This window comes from Phascolarctos cinereus, unplaced genomic scaffold, assembly GCF_003287225.1.
Source record: "Phascolarctos cinereus isolate Bilbo 61053 unplaced genomic scaffold, phaCin_HiC Scaffold_5;HRSCAF=322, whole genome shotgun sequence".
Classification (NCBI taxonomy): Eukaryota; Metazoa; Chordata; class Mammalia; order Diprotodontia; family Phascolarctidae; genus Phascolarctos; species Phascolarctos cinereus.
This window is the reverse complement of record NW_027555958.1, coordinates 272,563,465-272,584,771: the sequence shown is the minus strand read 5'-3', so window position 1 is coordinate 272,584,771 and position 21,307 is coordinate 272,563,465. Positions and strand designations below refer to the sequence as shown.

General features: G+C 41.4%; 1 protein-coding gene across 4 annotated transcripts; it reads left to right on the top strand.

Moving 5' to 3' along the window:
- The first annotated feature begins 12,502 nt into the window (after positions 1-12,502).
- Positions 12,503-20,916, top strand: PYCR1 (pyrroline-5-carboxylate reductase 1). 4 transcript variants are annotated; one of them, XM_021000972.2, is made up of 9 exons: positions 12,503-12,591; positions 12,844-12,870; positions 13,116-13,252; positions 14,515-14,585; positions 17,107-17,286; positions 17,454-17,675; positions 17,881-17,973; positions 18,200-18,363; positions 20,119-20,916. In XM_021000972.2, the coding sequence occupies exons 3-9, from the start codon at positions 13,186-13,188 to the stop codon at positions 20,282-20,284; spliced, it is 963 nt and encodes a 320-aa protein (XP_020856631.1). In that variant the 5' UTR covers positions 12,503-12,591; positions 12,844-12,870; positions 13,116-13,185; the 3' UTR covers positions 20,285-20,916. The 4 variants fall into 4 exon arrangements, with proteins under 4 accessions (XP_020856631.1, XP_020856628.1, XP_020856629.1 ...); XM_021000969.2 differs by having other exon boundaries at positions 13,102-13,252; XM_021000970.2 differs by having other exon boundaries at positions 12,540-12,595; positions 13,102-13,252.
- Positions 20,917-21,307: the final 391 nt, after the last annotated feature.

Sequence of the window (21,307 nt, the reverse complement as noted above, 5' to 3'; positions counted from 1 at the left end):
TAGCTTTCCTTCCAAAAAGCAAGCATCTTTTAATTTCATGGCTGCGGTCACTGTCTGCAGTGATCTTTGAGCCCAAGAATATACAATCTGATACTGCTTCCATTTCTTCTCCCTCTGTTTGCCAGGAAGTGATGGGACCCACTGCCAAGATCTTAACATCTCTGATAACCAGCATGGTATGATTACCGATCTAGAGCCAGACATCCTGGAAAATGAAGGCAGGTAGACCTTAGGAAGCATTTCTAACAATAAGATTAGTGGAGGTGATGGAATTCCAGCTGAGCTATTAAAAACCCTAATAGATAATGCTGTTAAAGTGCTGCACTCAATATGCCAGTAAATTTGGAGAACAAAACAGTAGCTGCTGGATTGGAAAAGATCAGTTTATGTCCCAGTCCTAAAGGAGGGCAATGCCAAGGAATGTTCAAATCACTGAACATTTTCACTCCTTTCACATGCCAGCAAGGTTATGCTTAAGGTTCTGCAAGCTAGACTTCAGTGTTGTGTGAATTACCAGAAGAGCAGGCTGGTTTTCAGAGAAGCAAATTGCCAACCTTCACTGGATTATGGAGAAAGCAAGGGAATTCCAGAAAAAAAGTGTCCTTCTGCTTCATTGACTATGCTAAAACCATTGACTCTGTGGATCACAACACAATGTGGCAAGTCCTCAAAGAGATGAGAGTATGAGATGATCTTACTTGTTTCCTGAGGAACCTATATGAAGGTCAAGAAGCAACAGTTAGAACTGAACATGAAACAACCAAATGGTTTAAGACTGGAAAAGGAGTACAATGAGGGAATATATTGTCACCTTATTTATTTAACTTTTATGCAGAGTACATCATGCAAAATGCCAGGCTAGATGAATCAAAAGTTGAAATTTAGGTTGCTGGAAGAAACAATCTCAGACATGAAGATGATACCACTGTGATGGCAGAAAGTGAAGAGGAATTAAGAAGCCTCTTGATGAGGGTGAAAGAGGAGAGTGTCAGAGCTAGCTTGAAGCTATTACATTGAAGACATTACATCTTGATGCCTTTTAGGGGTTTTTTTGCTTTTTTTTTTTTAGTGAGGCAATTAGGGTTAAGTGACCTGCCCATGGTCACACAGCTAGTGTTATGTGTCTGAAGCTGGATTTGAACTCAAGTCCTCCTGACTCTATCCATTGTGCCCCCTAGCTGCCCCTGCCCTTTGTTTTGTTGTTGCTATCTTTCTGGTTTAATTTTTCTTCTTCTAGTGCTGGTTATGCTCATTGCATTTAAGGTCATCTAATAACGGCCTTAACACCATTTAACTGGTGGAAGATCCTCCAGAAGATCTTTAAGATTTTGTTACCATGAGTTGCAGTCTGGTAGAAGCAATAGTTCCAAGAGCCTTGTCATATCAGCTGGGCTTAGTTTTCCTAAGTCTCTGTGCCATTCAGATTAGGTTAGTTTTCATTAAAATTGTTCTTGAGAATCAATTTAGCCCAGGGACTAAGACTCGGGCCATTGCTATAGTTTCCTGGTCACTTCAATAGAAAAGCCAGTCTACAGGGAAGATGAGCCCAGGACTCCTCCCTGAGGCTTCAGACCAGAAGACCAGTGTCACAGTGAGTGGCTGCATTCCCAACCTTGGAATATCCATGTGTACCTCCACGGCCCTTATGTTAGCATATGGGGCAGAGATTCCTGAAGCATTGCTTAAACTTTCAGGCCAACGTTGATGAGTGAGGTCATCATGAATGGCCCATGATCAAGAAATCCTGAACCTCAGAGCATGTTCTGTCTCATTGGAGTGTTTTGGCCAGTTAGACAATTGTATTAATTAATAAGAAGATAATCATTATTGTGTGGTTGCCTAGTGCAGCAGTGAAGTAGAGCTCTCCTGAATCCACCTACAATTGATTCTGTTGATCTCCCATCATAAGGTCAGTGGCTGGTTCTAATTGCCCCAACTAGTGGTCTCTTTCCAAGCCTTTCCATATATTCTAGACTGAGACTGCAGTGTTGGCCCGCCCCATCCCAGAATTGCTCCTTGAATGTCATTTAGCTTTCTTAGGAAGTACAGACCCTCAGGTACTAGTCTCGGCTCTAAGCCATGCCAATCAGTTAACTACCTCTTGGAGCAATTATGGTGTCGGGAAATAACATGAAAAGCTGTCAAGGGAAGAATAAATTTAATAGCTCCTAGTGTGGCATTTATAACTATCCACCCTCTTTCTCTTTCTCTCCTCAGTGGGAGTGGCATGGGGGAGTGGCGAATGGGATGGGAAGGAAGGGCCATACTGTGTACCAAAGCAATTGGGATATGAAATTGATATTTCTAATGAAGTTGGCCACATTAAACTTAATTAGATGGGATGTATCATAGGATAGAATAAGCCACATCACACAAAGTGATACAATTTAAGATACAAGTTGTAGAATATTTTCTAAAAGCAATTTCTTTTCCATTTTTAGACTTAGTGATGAGGTAACAATGGTCCCAGCCTATTCAAGTTCACAAATATCAAGAACCACAGCTCTATCCGTTCTTCTATAAAAGGCAGTGATCACACCATAAGGAATGGTGTGGTTGAGGCAGCCAAGTGGTACAGTGGATAGAGCACCGGCCCTGGAGTCAGGAGGACCTGGGTTCAAATCTGGCCTCAGACATTTGATATTTGACATATAGCTAGTCAGATGTATGACCCTGGGGAAGTCACTTAATCCCACTGCCTAGCAAAAAAAAAAAAGTGTTGTGGTCAACAAACCATCCTTAAGAATAGTGTAGTCAATGAGCTGTCTTTCAATCATTACAGACTCATTTGTATACTTGAACATACATCTAAGAAATCCTCTTTCAAAGAATATGGTTTTAACATAATACTCTATTGACTTAGGTGGGAATGGCCTGGGCAATATTCCTCCGAGTTTAGGACTCCGGGGCGGGGTGGAGGTGGAGTTCAGGTTAATATGGGAGCAACAAAGAAAAGAGCCTTCAGTACCTTTCAGCATTGATAACCATTCAGGTAAGCTAGGTAGCACAATGAATAATAACAATAATAACAATAATAGCTAGCATCTATATAGCTTTAATATTTCCAAAGTGCTTTATGAGTATTGTTTCATTTTATCCTCACAACAGCCTCCCTTTTATCTGACCACCATTCAGGTAAGCTAGGTAGGCAGATGGGTAGAGCAGGGGATAGAATGCTGGGCCTGGAGTTGGGAAGATCTGAGTTCAAATCTAGCTCAGAAACTTACTGGCTACGTGACACTGGGCAAGTCACTTAACCTCTGTCCCTGTTTTGTTGCTTAGTCATTTTCAGTTGTGTCTGACTCTTGGTGACCCCATTTGGAGTATTCTTGGCAAAGATACTGGAGTACTTTGCCATTTCCTTCTCCACCTCATTGGTTAGATGAGGAAACTGAGGCAAACAGGGTTAAGCGACTTGCCCAGAGTCACACAGCTAGTAAGTGTCTGAGGCTGGATTTAAATTCACAAATAGCAGTCTTCCTGACTGCAGGCCCAGCACTCTATCCACTGTGCCGCCTAACTACTCAGTTTACTCACTTGTAAAATGGGGATAATAATAGCACCTACCTCACGGAATTATTGCAAGGAACAAACGAGATAATGTTTATAAAGTGCCTAGCACATAGTCGTACTATGTAAGTGCTATTATTATTAGGGTTATACATAATAGGGGTATACAGATTCTAGTTATTTTTATGATGATTATCATCATCATCATTTCCCCATTTTACGGTTAGGAAACTGAGGTTGAGAGAGGTTAAGTGACTTGTCTAGTGTCACACAGCTGGTTAGTATCAAAGGTAAGATTTGAAGTCAGGTCTTGACTCCCATGTCCAGCCCTCTGTTCACTGCACTGTCTAGTTGGAGTGGTGAGTTTAGTTAATTTTTCAAAGAGGTTAAGGATTGAGGAATAACCTAGAACCCATTGTCTATAGTAACTAGTCACCCTCCAAAAAGCACACATTAGAGTAATGGTAGTCGAGCAGAAAACCTTAAGGAAGGCCTTCATTTGAGAAAAGAAGTTATGGAACTCTCCATGAGATCTTTCATAGCCTATGCAAAGAATCTTAGGAAGTAGGCATAGCGAGGGTCTTTCCCTAGAAGCTTTGTGGCCTTTATCAGCAAGCGTGGTAAGCAAATGCAAAGAATCTGTCTTATAAACTTCTAATGAAAGGGAAGCAAAGAGAAGGTAATCTACATGATGAGCGAGAACAGACTAACTTTAAAAGACAATATCATCATGATATGTCTTTTTGTTCAGTTGTTTCAGCTGTGTCCAATTCTTTGTGACCTCATTTGGGGTTTTCTTGGCAAAGATTCTGGAGTCGTTTTCCATTTCCTTCTCCAGCTCATTTTATGGATGAGGAAACTGAGGCAAACAGGGTTAAGTGACTTGCCCAGGGTCACACAGCTAGGAAGTGTCTGAGGCCAGACTTGAACTCAGGAAGATGGGTCTTCCTGACTTCAGGCCCAGTGTTCTACCCACTGTGTCACCTAGCTGCCCCGTGGTATGCCTTAAATAATTCTAAAAATAGGGAAAAGTATTCTGTATAATCTTGGTGCAGACTCATCCAGGTATATTGCATTTCTTAAGAGGTGAAAGCAAACTGGTATCTACCGTTGGGAAGGATGACAATAGAGAATAAGGCAGAATACAGATCTACAACCCTTAAAATTTATGTGTATGTATATATGCATATATGTATATGTATACATATATATGTGTATACACACATATTTTTATACACACACACACACACACACACACAGAGATATAATATCAGCCAGTCAAGCACCGCCCGGCTGAGACCGTAGGGACTAGGCTCTCACCTCCACTGAATACGACCTGATCCACCAAGCTGCCTCTTTCTTCCCATGCTCTGTCTCTCTGTGAGTGGCACTTTCCCTCTCAGCTGGTCAGCCTCTAGATTTCTGCCACAATTGTTGCAGCAGACAATACCCCGCCGCTCACGTGTCAAGGAAAGGGAAGATGAGCTGCATCTTACAAGGGCCCAGGACTACAGGAAAGAAGACACAAATAGAAGGCAGTCTCATCCCAAACACAGGCTCCAAGAGGCCACGATCTCATGGCTTGTAGTCTCATAGGGGGTCAAGCATTCCTTCTACAATTCCTTTGGATCTCTTTAAGTTAAAATTACCATTAGACTATAAACTCCTCCATTAGATTACAAACTCCATGAGGGCAGGGATTATCTTTTGCCTCTTTTTGTATCCACAGAACTTAGCATGGTGCCTGACACAGAGCAGGCATTTAATAAATGTTGATTAATTGATTATTGATTGATTTTTACACTTTGAAATAGAAAGAAGAGACCTGGGGGTAAGGATGGCATCTTTAATATAGCCACAGAGTTCCGGTTCTGCATAAATTAAAAAAATTATCATTGGACAACATGAAGTAGTCAGAGGTTAGCTACACCTACTATGATTTTTTTTTTTTAGTTAGGCAATGGGGTTAAGTGACTTGCCCAGGGTCACACAGCTAGTAAGTGTTACGTGTCTGAATCCGGATTTGAATTCAGGTCATCCTGAATCAGGGCTGGTACTCTATCCACTGTGCCACCTAGCTGCCCCCTTAGCTACACCTACTACGAAGTGAGGAAAATGAGTCCTTCCATTATATATCTGGGCATAAGGGATGCTATATACACATTTGGGGGCAGGAATACTTAATAATATGGTTGAGTTTGAGATAACCATGAAGACAGGCAAAACCACAATATTTACTACACCATAAGAGATGGAAAATTGATAAATGTCCTTTACCAGGTTTCTTAACAGCTAGCAGCTGGATATTATAAGAAATAGCATCTGGAATTATGATAACCTTGTTTCAAAAGTACAAAAGCAGGATCAGTGAAGTGGTGCAGTGGATAGAGCTCTGGTCTTGGAGTCAAGAGGATCTGAGTTCAAATCCGGCTTCAGACACTTGACACTCACTAGCTGTGTCCCTGGGCAAGTCACTTAACCCCCATTGCCTCATCAAAAAAAAAAATGCAAAAGTAACTTTCCCAAAGGCATTCTCCACATCTAGCCAGAGAGAAGACTGGAGAACTTGGGGCAAAGTTTTGCAGTATTCAAATGGAACGTAACTGGCTCTGCTCTTAAAATATACCCAACCTCATTAGTATGCTGAGTCCACAGACAGGATGGGTCTTGTTTAAGAACTGACTCCCAGGGGCAGCTAGGTGGCGCAGTGAATAGAGCACCAGCCCTGGAGTTAGGAGGACCTAAGTTCAAATTTGACCTCAGACACTTCCTAGCTGTGTGACTCTGGGCAAGTCATTTAACTCCAATTGCCTTAAAAAAGCAAAAACAAAATCAAAAAACAAAAAAACAAAAAATGCAGACTCCCATACATCACAGGCTGCTGAAGGTGGAGTTGGCTACTATGAAAAATGAGCCAAAACAACCTACTTGTTCTCTGCTGGACATGAAGCTAAACTGTCTGCAGGGCAGTATATTTCAGCCTGCAATGGAGGTCTCTTCCCAACGAGTTACAGGGGAGGACAGCTGACCAAAAAGGCATATTGGAGAGAAATAGACTCTATGGCGATAGAAAGGGTTCAATAACTGGATGGGGAGCTATCTAGTTAGGAGTCAGGGAAACCTTGCATTTTGAGGGCAGAGTGCTAAACACCAACTCTATCACACAGGAAATTCCGGAGCCATTAAATGAGTACACATGGGTTGGTTTGATCAATTGGCAAAAAGCTGATCAATGACAAAGCCCTTGGGCCGTGCTAACAAAGGAGGTTTTCAGGAGGAGGTGGAGATGCCTCATGTGTGAGAGAAATGGTGAGGGTTAGGGACCAAGGTTATTGCAACAAAAATACAAGCATATCTTTGGGGGGAGGAGGGGATAAGGAGATGAACCGCATGTGGTCCTGTTTCGGGCACCAATTTTTATTTTTTCCCTGTTTCCTGGACTATGCACCAAAAAGATGAGAGGCTCAGGAGGTGAAGAGACATTAATTTAGCCCAAAAGGCATCTTTTTTCTTGTTCTTATAAAAAAAGACAATAGTCTGGTACTGCTACTAATTCTTAGAGACTCTTGGAAGGCCACCCAATACTAACACCACCCAGTTTGGGGACTAAGGCAGCCACCATTAGTTCCCTGGCATCATTGACTGCCTTATTCACTGATGCCAGAATGCCTTTCCAAAATTTCCTTTAGACCACCTGGATAGATTCTGGGAGGTGAGGGAAAAGGGGGAGAAGGGGTCTCTGGGCTTAGAAGGGGGTAATTATATCTAATTACATCTTTATTTCAATATAATTGGCTTCCTCTGTAATATTATATATTTTATTTTATTCATCTAGAAACGTTACAGGGGCAGCTAGGTGGTGCAGCGGATAGACCACTGGTCCTGGATTCAGGAGGACCTGAGTTCAAATCTGGCCTCAGACACATCACACTTACTAGCTGTGTGACCCTGGGCAAGTCACTTAACCCCATTGCCTAGCCAAAAAAATAAAAATAAAAATAAATAAAAACATTACAGAACATCTAACATTATTAAAAACATCATCAAACAAAAGTATTTGATGATAAAAATGATATGATATGATTTGATAAAAAAAAATCTTTTGGATGTTCATCCTCATCCTACTTGCAATTATTTAACTTTCCCCAGTCTGTTTTCTTAGGACATACCATCAAAATTGCAATGACTAATTATTATCAGGTCTGAACAAGGTTTTGACCTTGTCCAGGATCCATATTTGGAAACCATGCCTCTTCTCCTTGTCTTTGCCTGACTTCACTGAGCAATCAGGCATGCAAAAGCCAGCTCCTATCTATCTGCCCAAGAGGGATTATAGCAACTAATGACAGTAGTCAGTTCTTTCCTAAATCTCTAAGGTGCTTTTCTAATAGGAGGAAATTCTTGAACCAAGTTGTGAAAGTCTCCTGGGCTTCAAAGGACTTGAACTGTGACCAACTCCCCATCAGTTCCTGGGAGTTGGCAGAGAAAGTTCATCAACCTTTCATTAATAAATCGTCAAGGAACAAATCTTTGTGGCTCTTTCTGTGACCTGCAACAAGGGAAAAGACCTACCATGATAGTGGAGTAAGGGAAGGTGACTGCCCTAAAGGGTTAGAGGGGAGTGTATAAGGAGGTGATGGAGGAGCTATGGGAATTCTCTTTATCCCAGGCAGTGCTTTCAAAAGATCCTTCCCTGTTTCCACTTCCTTAACCACAAAGAGAAGTAACAGAAGGGAGGACATGATTGGCTAAAAGCACATTTTATAACAAACCCAGGAACTATATGAACACAATTACAAAACACTTTTCACACAAATAAAGTCAGTTCTAAATAATTGGAAAAACATCAGTTGCTCATGGGTAGGCCGAGCTAATATAATAAAAATGACAATTCTATCTAAGCTAATTTACTTATTAGTGCCATACCAATCAAACTACCAAAAAATTATTTTATAGAGCTAGAAAAAATAATAAGATTCATTTGGAATAAAAAAAGGTCCAGAATATCAAGGGAACTAATGAAAAGAAATGAAGGGGAAGGTGGCCTTAATTGTATTATAAGATCTTAAATTGTATTATAAAGCATCAATCATCAAAACTGCTTGGTACTGGCTAAGAAATAGAGTGGTGGATCAGTGGAATAGGTTAAGTATGCAAGACACAGTAGTCAATGACTATAGTAATCTATTATTTGATAAACCCAAAGACCCCAGCTTCTGGGATAAGAACCCACTCTTTGAAAAAAAACTGCTGGGAAAACTGGAAAAGAGTATGGCAGAAACTAGGCATAGACCAAAATCTCACACCATATACCAAAATAAAGTCAAAATGGGTTCATGATTTAGATATAAAGGCTGATACTATAGGCAAACTGGGAGAGCAAGGAATAGTTTACCTATCAGATTATGGAGAACAGAAGAATTCATGACCAAACAGGAGATAGAGAACATTATGAAAAGCAAAATGGATAATTTTGATTATATTAAATTGAAAAGTTTTTGCACAAACAAAGCCAATGCAACCAAGATTAGAAGGAAAGTAGAAAATTGGGAAAGAATTTTTACAACCAATGTCTCTGATAAGGGCCTCATTTCTAAAATAAATAGAGAATTAAGTCAAATTTATAAGAATACAAGTCATTCCCCAATTGATAAATGGTCAAAGGATATGAACAGTCAGTTCTCAAATGAAGAAATTAAAGCCATCTATAGTCATATGAAAAAATGCTCTAAATCACTATTGATTAGAGAAATGCAAATCAAAACAACTCTGAGGTACCACATCACACCTATCAGATTGGCCAACATGACAAAACAGGAAAATGATAAGTGTTGGAGAAGATGTGGGAAAATTGGAACACTAATACATTGTTGGTGGAGTTGTGAAATTAGATCATTTTGGAGAGCAATTTGGGAACTATGCCCAAAGGGCTATAAAAATGTGCATACTCTTTGACCCAGCAATAGCACTTCTAGGGCTGTATCCCAAAGAGATCATAAAAATGGGAAAAGGACCCACATGTACAAAGATATTATAGCAGCTCTTTTTGTGGTGGCAAAGAATTGGAAATTGAGAGGATGCCCATCAATTCGGGAATGGCTGAACAAGTTGTGGTATATGGATGTAATGGAATACTATTGCGCTGTAAGAAATGATGAGCAGGATGACTTCAGAAAAACCTGGAAAGACTTGTATGGTCTGGTGCTGAGTGAAATGAGCAGAACCAGGAGAATGTTGTACGTAGTAACAGCCATGCTGTGCGATGACTAACATTGATAGACTTAGCCCTTCTCATCAATACAAGGATTTAAGACAGCTCCAAAGGTATCATGATGGAAAATGCTCTCCACAGCCAAAGAAAGAACTATAGAGTTTGAATGCAGATCAAAGCATACTATTTGCTATTTTTATCTTCTGTTTTGTTTTGTTTCCTCTTTCTTGTGGTTCCTTCTATTGTCCTAATTCTTCCTTATACTATGACTAATGTGAAAATATGTTTAATAGGAATGTTTATGTATAGCCTATATCTGATTGTGTGCAGTCTTGGGAGGGAGGGAGAAAAATTTAAAACTCAAAAGCTTATGGAAATGATTGTTGATAAGTCAAAACAAATTAATTAAAAAAACAAAAACAAAAGCATATTTTATTTTAGGGATGGGCTTTTTTATTGTTAAGAGTTTTTAAGGGCTTAAGCTTTGTATTTTGGTAACAGATGAGCCCAGGACCTGAAATCAGGAAGACCTGAGTTTAAATCTCACCTCAGGCACTGACAAGTAGTGTAACACTGGATGGGTTACTTAATCTTTGTCTGCCTCTGTTTCCTCAACTGTAAAATAGAGGTAATAATAGCATCTACCTCCCAGGCTCATTGTGAGGATAAAATGAGAGAATATTTGTTAAGTGCTTGGAAAATCTTAAAGACCTATATACTAGTTACTATTCACCCAGTTTTTTTTCCTATTCATCTTTGACCTGAAAAATTCAAGGATATTTTTAAAATGTGACATTTTATCCAAATCAAAGCATCCTTCTTTTGGAAACTGCTTAGCAAGATTATTCCTGGTATACCAAGTCCATCTGTCTAAGAATTTGCAAATCTCCTGCCTGTAGTGGACTCGCATGGGAAAATGTTAGGGTCCTTTTTTTTCAGGCACAAAGATATCTTTATCTTTAGAGTCCTTTTTTTTCCCATCCTGGAGATTGCTCCAAACTTCTAGTTTGATAATCTTTTTAGTGATGAATGATGAGTCTGGCCTAAAAATTCACCAACTAGGAATTTGATTTCTAGAGAGAACCCTTAGACTAGGACAAAATATTATTAATAAAATTATTCCTCGGGAAACTGAAGTGGGAGGATGGAATTGAAGCATTGAGCAGCCCAGTACCTCTCTTGAGAAGAGAGGCGGCTCTAGAGCAATGAATCTAGGGCCAAGGTCAAGGGCAGGTAAAGGATGGTGATTACTGAAGGTCACCAGCCCCTGTGGCCTCAATCTACCAGTGCCTGGCTAGCTACTGTGCTAGACATTTGTTTATTCATTCATATCCCCATATTCAGATCTTCATAGCTTTTATTTATTGGCACCAAAGTCATTGTTCCTTCTTTCCCAAGAAATTCAGTATTTTTCACATAGTTCTTTTTCTACCCCAAATAGTGCTCTTTTTTTTTTTGCTTCTAGGCAATTGGGGTTAAGTGACTTGCCCAGGGTCACACAGCTAGTAAGTGTTAAGTGTTTGGTCTGAGGCCGGATTTGAACTCAGGTCCTCCTGACTTCAGGGCCGGTGCTCTATCCACTGCCACCTAGCTGCCCCTAAATAGTGCTCTTATATATGGGGACTTCAACTTAAATATTTATGACCATTTAATTAACTTTGCTTCTCAATTTATCAATCTCTTCAACTCTATTTGTACCATCACCCTACCTCAACTTTACACACATTCATACTCTTATTCATACCCTTAATTGTTATTAGTGGGGCAGCTAGATGGCATAGTGGATAGAGTGCCAGGCCCAAAAGTCAGGAAGGCTACTTTTTGTCAGTTCAAATCTAGCTTCAGACACTGGCTATGTGACCCTGGACAAGTCACTTAACCCTATTTGCCTCAGTTTCCTCATCTATCAAATAAGCTGGAGAAGGAAATGGCAAACCACTCCGGTATCTTTGCCAAGAAAACCCAAATGGGTCACAAAGAGTCAGACATGACTGAACAACTGAGCAAAAATAGATGCAAATGGTTTTCTGACCTCTCGTTGCTTACTTGGCTACACTATTTTGGGACTTCACTGACTTTTTTTTGTCATGCCTCGGGAAGCTCATTATTGAGTAAATCTCTTCACCCTGCAAGATGCCATCAGCCTTACAACTCTACCTCATCACCACCTTTAGTTCCTCTGATTGGTGGAACCATCCAGATTTAGGATCTAGGGAGGAAGCTTAGCTCAGATCTCATTTTTCACTTGGCTTTACTACTTAAGGATTTTTTTGACTTTTCCAGCAAGCCGTACCGTTGTGTACCTCCCACCCGCCCCGCCCCGCCTCCCGCCACACACACACACACACACACACACACACACACACACACACACACACCCCTTCCCACCCCTTATAACTTTTCACGTTCATTTTGTGTGTTTTCTTCCACCATTATACAGTAAGCACCTTGAGGGTAGGGACTGCTTCTTTTTTTCATTTTTAGATCCTCCCTGCTAAGTGCAGTCACCATCAGATTCAAGGTATGAACCTAAGTCCTCTGACCCCAGAGCCCCTTCTCTTTCCACTGCCTCTGTACTGTAAAAGACCTAGCGACTAGGTTTTGTCGTGACATCCTATTTGGAGTCCTGGACCCAAAGTCGCCAGATTTGGATTCTACAGTATAGTAGACTCAGGTAAAGCGTAGGCTGGAAACGAAGCGAATGATGCAATCACACACCCCGGGATCCAGCCCCGCACTGCGATTGGCCCTGACGTGACTCTCCGGCCTCGGATTGGCTAACTCAGCGTTGACTGGGGACGGAGCTTGGTAGAGCTCGGGATTGACACGTGGGCCTGGGCAGTGTTTCTCTTTTGTAGATTTTTCCGATTGTGGGTAACTGGGAGGAGACGGGGATAGAGACCTGGGAAGGGTGGGATGCTCCTGAGAAGGTGGCTGCAATTAGGCGGGGAACGTGTGCAATCGGGAGGGGGAAGTGGGCCTGCTTCCAACAAGAAAGCTTTTCCTTCCCCATCACCCCCACTCCGCCCCACTCCCATTATCTTCTGTAACGGGAGATGCCACTTCCCTCTTTCACGTCTGTCTTTCTTTTTCTGCCCCACGGTTTGATTGTTCCCGTGAAGAAACGGACGCCGCCTTTCTTCCCTTGGGTAAATATTCCTCTAAGGATCAAATTTGGGGGACCTCACTTTTCCAAAGAAGAGGGGGAGGCGGGGGGAAAGGGACCATGAAGAGATGGAGCATCAGGTGGGTAGCCTAGTGGTAAAGGAGGGCACTGGGCCGATCCATCCGTGGGCTGGGCATAGGAATGGGTAGGTAGGAGGAGTTGGCTCTGGCCTGTAGCTGGGCTTTCTTTCCCTGTGCTTTTCAACTTAATCCAGCCACGTCTGTGTAGAGGCAGCTTCTTCCTCTGTATCGAGTTCCAGCTGTTTTCGTTCTCCTGGCTGAGCTGAGCCTCTGGGACCATGAGTGTGGGCTTCATTGGAGCTGGCCAACTGGCATTTGCCCTGGCGAAAGGGTTCACATCAGCAGGTAGGAACTGGGGGTCTATAGGATAGACTGGCAGTGCTTAGTTGCTTTTGATGCTTTGTTCTGAGTCCCTACCCCTAAGTACCTACTAGTGCCTTCCCTTCTCCCTACCTTGTATTTAACTACTTTGTGTGTGTATTTATTAACTTTTTCTATTTATGCTGTATATATTTTCGTATGTACTCACCTATTAGAATGCACACTCTTTTCCTTTTTTTTTTTGTTTTCATTTTATTTGGACCCCAAACAGTGCCAGGCGCATAGTAGATACTTCATAAATACTCGTTAACTGATAAGTTGAGGGGCAGGGAGGAGTTTTCTTATTAGAAACTCAGTATTTGAAAAGAGAGGGGGGGGGAGAGAGAGAGAGAAGAGAGAGAGAGAGACAGAGAGACAGAGACAGAGACAGAGACAGAGACAGAGACAGAGACAGAGAGACAGAGACAGAAGATCTGGGCCACAAGTCAAGATAGGGAAATATATATGTATATATATATATATATGTATATATACCTATATCTGTATATGTATCTATATACGTATATATGTAGATATTTTTACAGATATAGATATCTAGACATTTATATATTTAGATAGATATAGCTATACATAGATAGATTAGATATAGATAGATTTTTCCCCAATCTGGACCTGTGATTTCAAGTCCAGTGAAATACAACCTGGATAGAAACTCACTCCACCAGAAGCTGATCTGTAAGCTCAGTAGTCTTAGAAAGTTGCCTGTTGGGAAAGCTAGTTAGTCGGATAGAACACCAGCCCTGGAGTCAGAAGGACCTTAGTTCAAATTTGGCCTCAGACGCTAGCTGTCTGAAGCTGGGTAAGTCATTTAACTCCAATTGCCTGGGGAAAAAAAAAGTTGCCTGTGTCACTGTGAGGTAAAGTGATTTACCTATAGCTCATATGTATTAGGCAGAAGAAGGACCTGAACTCAGATTTCTCTTTGCTTCAAAACTGGTCCTCTATCCTCTTCATCAAGCATCCTCTGGTTCTAAGGGGAATCGATTCTTGTTCAGTATTTGAACTTGAATTTAAAGTAGGGCTCAACTCTGATTTTTCCAGATGCTGTAAAAGCTTCCAGGTGAGAAGTGACATTTTTACCAGTGAATAGAGATTCTCATAGCTTAGTTTTATTGTTTAATGAAGGGTTCAAGATAAGGGATGGGAAGCAGAGGTTCCTGGTGGAACCCTGGAGGCTCTGGGGGAGCATTGGCCTTGAATTGAAACAACCTTGCTTCCCTCACTAGGCATCGTGGCCTCCCACAAGATAATGGCCAGCTCACCAGATATGGACCTGCCTACAGTCTCTGCACTCAGAGTAAGTAGAAGGAGTGGAATATAGGTGGGAGGAGGAAAGAATGCTGGGGTCTATGGAGTGGAGTTTTGGCTTCCCAAACCAAAATGAACCCATTGGATGATAGGCCAGGCCTGTGTCTTTGTATTTGTGGGTGGTTCTGGCCTACCTTCTCAGACCTGGAGCAGAGACCAAAGGAGAGAACTACCCCTTCCCTGCCACAGAGTCTTTATACTATTGGCTTCCCACCCAGGCCAGTCTGACCTGTGAGGATATCTCATTGTGAGTGTATTTGAAAACTACCCTTCTTTTTACCTAAGAACTGGAAATCAAAGATTCTTCTTCCACCCCTTGTAACTGCCCTCCCCTTTTCCAGATTGTTATTAAAGTTTGTGAGAGGTTAGCTGGGGGTTCAGTTGGTGAGATATTAGGTACCTATATCTAAGGCAGAGGTTCCCAAACTTATTTGGCCTACTGCTCCCTTTAAAAAAAAATGTACTCAGCACCCTCCTGGAAGTCTACTTCTTTAACCCATTACAGTTTTTTTTAAATTTACATCATTTCAAAAATATATAATTTTTTTAAATGATGCATCTTAAATTTAATAATTTGATGTAAATTTGAGGGGTTTTTCCTGCATTGAAATTTTGATGATGAAATATTGCATCATGTAATGATATAGTATCGTACTGTAAACAAGTCATTACATGCACATATTCCTGCTAATGCATTCCTGATAATTTGGGACACCTTCGCCTACCAACACTTGCTTGTTAGGACCTGTTGGCAGACTTGACCACTGATAGGTTATAATTTGCATTTTGTGTGTTTATTTGGAAAATAATGTAATCATTATGACTTTAACTGTTACACAACAGATGAAACATGTATGAATGGTTTTTTAATTTTATTTTTAGTTTTCAACATTCATTTTTATAAGATTTTGAGTTTTAATTTTTCCCCCTCTCTCCATTCCCCTCTCTCCAAGACAGCATGCAATCTGATGTAGGCTATACATGTATAATCATATTAAACATATTTCCACATTAGTCATGTTGTAAAAGATGAATAACAGCAAAATGGAAAAACCACTAGAAAGAAAAAAAAGAGAGAGAGAGAAAATAGTATGCATCTGCATTCAGACTCCATAGTTCTTTCTCTGGATGTGGCTAGCATTTGCCATCATGAGTCTTTTGGAATTGGCTTAGATCATCGCATTGCTCAGAAGAGCTAAGTCTAACAAAGTCAGTGATCTCACTGTGTGCAATGTTCTCCTGGTTCTGCTCACTTCACTCAGCATCAGTTCATATAAGTCTTTCCAGGTTTTTCTGAAATTTACCTGCTCACCATTTCTTATGGAACAATAGTATTCCATTACATGTACAAACCTTTTTTCAAAATTTTCTTATCTTAGGGAGGGTGGTGGGGAGGAAGGGGGAGAAAATTTTAAACTCAGAAGCATATGGAAGTGATTGTTGATAAATCAAAATAAATTAATAAAATTTTAAAAAACACACAAAAAACCCCAAAATTTTCTTATCCTCTTTCCTTATACTTCCACCACCCCCTTATTTTTATTCAACATCCCTCAGTTGCACCCGAGGCCACTACCTACCTCCTGGATCATTCCAACGCCCCCCAAGGGGCAGTATCAGCCACTTTGGAAACCTGTGATTAAGGGATGGCACTGAGGATATGGTTAGTGTCTTTAACACTGGAGTTGTGAAGACTGATTGCTCCATTAGGAATCCACGGGCAAACCACAAACCTACATCCTGAAGGCAGTATGTTTTGGTGAACAAGGTGCCTGGGGGAAGCAGGAGGCACAGTGGGGGAAAGTGCTCCCTACTGTGCCACACAGTAGCTGAGACGTGTACTCTGTTCCTGTGATGCCAAGTTCAGAACCCTTTCCTATTTCACCTCAGCGTTTTTCAACTTGTTGCCTAGCTTTTTGCCTCTATCCCAATGCATTTGAATCAGTGTGATGGAGGTAAAAAAGCATTTGCTGGGGAGTCAGAAGACCTGGGCTTTAGTGCCAGAATACATTTACCGCATGCCCTTGGACAAGTCTTTCAATCTTTCTGAGCCTCAGTTTTCTTATCTGAAAAATGGGGATAAAAATACTTTTACCACCTGCCTAACAGGACTATTGTGAAAAAAGGGCTTCCTTCCAATACTGTACTATCATAGGCTATTTTCTGGCATCTGGCCTGAGACTGTGTACATAAATGTTTAATAAATGTTTACTGACTTACGTTGGGTAAAGTCTTTATGAATTGGGGTTGAGGGTTACCCCCTTTTGCCCCAGAACTCAAGCTATTCATCTGCCTAATAACTGTAGCAACAACAACCTTTGTAGAATCTAAGGGTTTTTTGAAGTGATACAACTTTAAATGAAAATCTTAGGGAGAGCTGCAACGGTGACTGGTTTATAGCTGTGAGCAAGGGTCTGGCTGATAATCCAGTTATTCCCCAAGGAAGCTCTGAAGCCTAACAACCTAGTCCGCACTGTTCTTAACCATGACCTCCCTATCAATTTCTGCAGAAAATTGGCATAAACCTGACCCCCCGCAACAAGGAAACGGTGCAACACAGTGATGTACTTTTCTTGGCTGTGAAGCCTCATATCATTCCATTCATCCTGGATGAGATTGGAGCTGATATTGAGGACAGGCACATTGTGGTCTCCTGTGCAGCTGGTGTCACAATTAGCTCCATTGAGAAGGTAGCACTCACTTCAGCATTGCCCTCCAAGGTGGGAGGTGGATGTTTCCAGGTGCTGGTGGGCTTTGGGACTGATGGAGAAAATAGCTTAGTGACAAAGGGAGAAGAGGAACAGGGTAGATGGTGCTGAAGGATTGCTTGGAAGCTTAATCTACTTTCTTTCCCCAGAAACTGACAGCCTTCCAGCCAGCCCCTAAAGTCATCCGTTGCATGACCAATACCCCTGTGATAGTACGGGAGGGTGCCACAGTTTATGCTACAGGAACCCATGCCCAGGTGGAGGATGGGAAGCTTTTGGAACAGCTAATGAGCAGTGTGGGTTTCTGCACCGAGGTGGAAGAGGACCTTATTGATGCTGTCACTGGCCTCAGCGGTAGCGGGCCTGCCTATGTGAGATTTATGGTGTGGGGGTGGTTATAGAATGAAAGGGTTAGACAAGTGTCTGATCTGTGGACAGAGCTAATGGAGGGAGGGTGAAGTTACTCAGGTTATCTCCTTTAGTCTGAGAGGGGGGTACCAAGGGCTTTTTCCCTTTGAAAGGATTGCCAGGGCCCCTTTTTCTTTCCCCAAGGCTCAAGAATTATCTCCCCTACAGGCATTCACAGCTTTGGATGCATTGGCAGACGGTGGGGTAAAGATGGGGCTACCTCGGCGGTTGGCACTCCATCTGGGAGCCCAGGCTTTACTGGTTTGTATCTTTCTGACCCTTGGACTGTATCAAAAAGAAGCTCTCTCACTCAGATTTGGGGCTAGAACTTCAGGCTCTGTTTAGGGGCTAGTAGAAAGGTGGGGTAGGGGCAACTCCATTCTCTGAAGGGCTTCTTCACAGGAATCTAATGGATTCAGGAAAGGGAGGACTCTCTCACAGCAAATCACTATGTTCCTTCCTCTAATCCATCTTCCTTCTACTGCAGGGAGCTGCCAAGATGCTTTTGGAATCTGAAGAGCACCCAGGACAGCTCAAGGACAATGTCTGCTCCCCTGGGGGAGCCACTATCCATGCCTTGCACTTCTTAGAGAGTGGTGGCTTCCGCTCCCTCCTCATCAATGCCGTAGAGGCTTCCTGCATCCGTACCCGGTGAGCTCCCTCTTCTTCTTTCCTCTCCATTTTCTTCAAGCAAGTCTCTGGTCCCAACCTACCCTCCAGGAGCTTAGTCAGTAACAATCCAGATGAGACAAATGTTGCAGGAAGGAAAAATAATACATCACTCATCATTTATTTGAATAGTATGTCACAGGTCTGGTGTTCCTTGTCCTACTTTGCTACTACTCCCCTACAAACTTTTTGGTTTTGGGTTTGTTTGGTTTTTTTTTTTGGGGGGGGCAATTGGGTTTAAGTGACTTGCCCAGGATCACACAACTACTAAGTATCAAGTGTTTTGTCTGAGGCCGAATTTGAACTCAGGTCCTCCTGAGTTCAGGGCTAGTGGTCTGTCCACTGTGGCACCTAGCTGCCCCCCCCCCACAAACTTTTGGTAATTTTTTGGGGGGAGTAATTTTCCATGGATCAATGATTCTTAACCTGGGGTGGACAGATAGATTTCAGGTAATCTGTCATTTTTTAAAAAATTAAATAACTATGTCTACATAATTGTTCTCCTTTGTAATCCTATTATTTTATTTTATACATTTAAAAATATTCTGAGGGGCAGCTAGGTGGTACAGTGGATAGAACACGGCCTTGGAGTCAGGAAGACCTGAGTTCAAATTTGTCCTCAAACACTTGATACTTACTAGCTGTGTGACCCTGGGCAAGGCATTTAACCCCATTGCCTAGCCAAAAAAAAAACTATATCTATATCTATATTCTAAAAAGGGATCCACAGGCTTCACCAGACTGCCAGAGGGGTTCATGACATGGAAAGGGTTAAGAACCTCTGCTTTTGGTCATCTAGGCAAGGTGGTACAGTTGAGAGAATACTGGATTTGGAGTTAAAAGATCTTCATTCAAATCCTAATCCCAAAGTGAATTAACTGCATGACCTTAAGTCACTTAAGCTAACTGAACCCCTACCTGAAACATGAATTCCTTCTACCACAGCCCCAACAAATAGATATACAATCTCTGCTTGAACATCTATACCTAACTGTCAAAAAGCTCCTATTTATATGGTTCAGAGATCTTTCTGCTTCTAACCTCCACCCTATTAATTTAAATTGTCCCTTCTGGAGCTTTGCAAAATAATTCAAATTTATCTTGCACAAAAAAGGGGGCGGGGAAGAAATTTACATGATAATTGAACTTTTAAAGCACTAGCAAGTGGTACATGATAGATTTGCAGTTTCTTGTGCAATCAATTTTTTATTATACTATGTTATGGAAATGCTTGTTTTAATCACATAAATTTTGTTGTTTTTTTTATTTTAATTTTATTATTTTTTTTAGGCAGTTGGGGTTAAGTGACTTGCCCAGGGTCACACAGTTAGTAAGTGTCAAGTCTTTGGTCCGAGACTGGATTTGAACTCAGGTCATCCTGACTCCAGGGCCAGTGCTCAATCACATAAATTTTGAAAAAACAAAACAAAACAAAAAAACAAGATAGTTCTTTGAATACTTGAAGACAGCAATCATATCCTCCCTAACGGAACATCCCCCATTCCTTCAGTGGTTACTCCTAGGACAGAATTTTGAGTCACCCTCATCTCCTGGTTGCTCTCCTGGATGTATGCTCTCTTTAGTTCAGCCAGACTCTGGTTTGGAGGTAGGGCTCCAATGGGCAGGCTCCATGAGGCTGTGGGCTCCTCACCCTCTCACCAATCGAAATCCCAGATCCAGAATTGTCTTTTCTTTCTAACCCTTTCCTTCCAACCCTTTTTGATATGTATTTGGCAGAGAGCTTCAGTCAATGGCCGACAAAGAGAAGATCTCTCCAGCTGCCATCAAGAAAACTCTGCTGGATAAAGTGAAGCTGGACTCCTCTACTATGACCACAAAGTCATCCTCCAGTCTCATCAAGCTGCTGGCTCAAAGCCAGGTCTCTGGAAGCCAGAAAGACTGAGGCATGCCCTCTCTCTCTTCTCTCTGATCTCTGCTTCTAGAAACATAGGGAGAAAGCATCTCCATATAGCTGTAATAGCTCTTGATTGAGTATCAGGAAGCCCATGTCTTGTGGTCCACAAATGTGGACATAGTAGGACTCTCCTACAGAGGTCAGCATGGGGACTTTCCCCCACCAACTAGAAAGGTCAAGCTTGCCCCTCTTTCTCTTAAAATTCAGACTTTTAGCTTCTGAAGCCTTTAATGCAGAAGAGAATATTTCAGTCATTCAGCCCTTTTCTTTCCCTTCTGTCATAGAAACAACCTCTGCCCTTCCTCTCTCAGGGAGTTGGCCATCCCTGGAGAAGGTGCCAAGAGTGCTGAACCCAACACTGGTAGCTGAATTGGGCATGTAGCTGGAGTCTTGCCCTAAGTCATGACCCCTGACTCAGAGGAAAGCCAAACAATCCATCTCTCCTTCCTCTCCACCCCTCTGCTTCTTTTTTTTAAAAATTATTTTATTTGGAATTTAAGAAATAAAATAAGCATTTCCATAATAGTAGAATAGGAAAAAAACCCCCATGAAACTGCAAATCTATTATGTACAACTTGCTCTTCCTTTTAAATATATAATAAAATTATCGCATAACTTTTTTTTTCCTTTTTGTTCTTCTCCCTGCCCTAGAGATGGCTACCATTAGACACAAATATGTATACATATATAAAACCATTTTATACATATTTATATTTATCACTTCTTTATCTGGATGCAGATAGAATCTTCCTTCATATATCCTTTGTAGTTAATCTGGGTATTTATAATAGTCGAAATGACTTGGTCTCTCAAAGATGTTCTTAAAACAATATCACTGTTACTGTATACAACGTTCTTTTGGTTATGCTCTTCGTTATTTCATGCAAGTCTTTCCGTGTTTTTCTAAGATCATCAAGCTCATCATTTCTTATAGTACAGTACTATCATGTACCACAACTTTCTTTTCATAATTTTCTTGGATTGCTTTTATTTTTTTCCCAATTTTTCCTT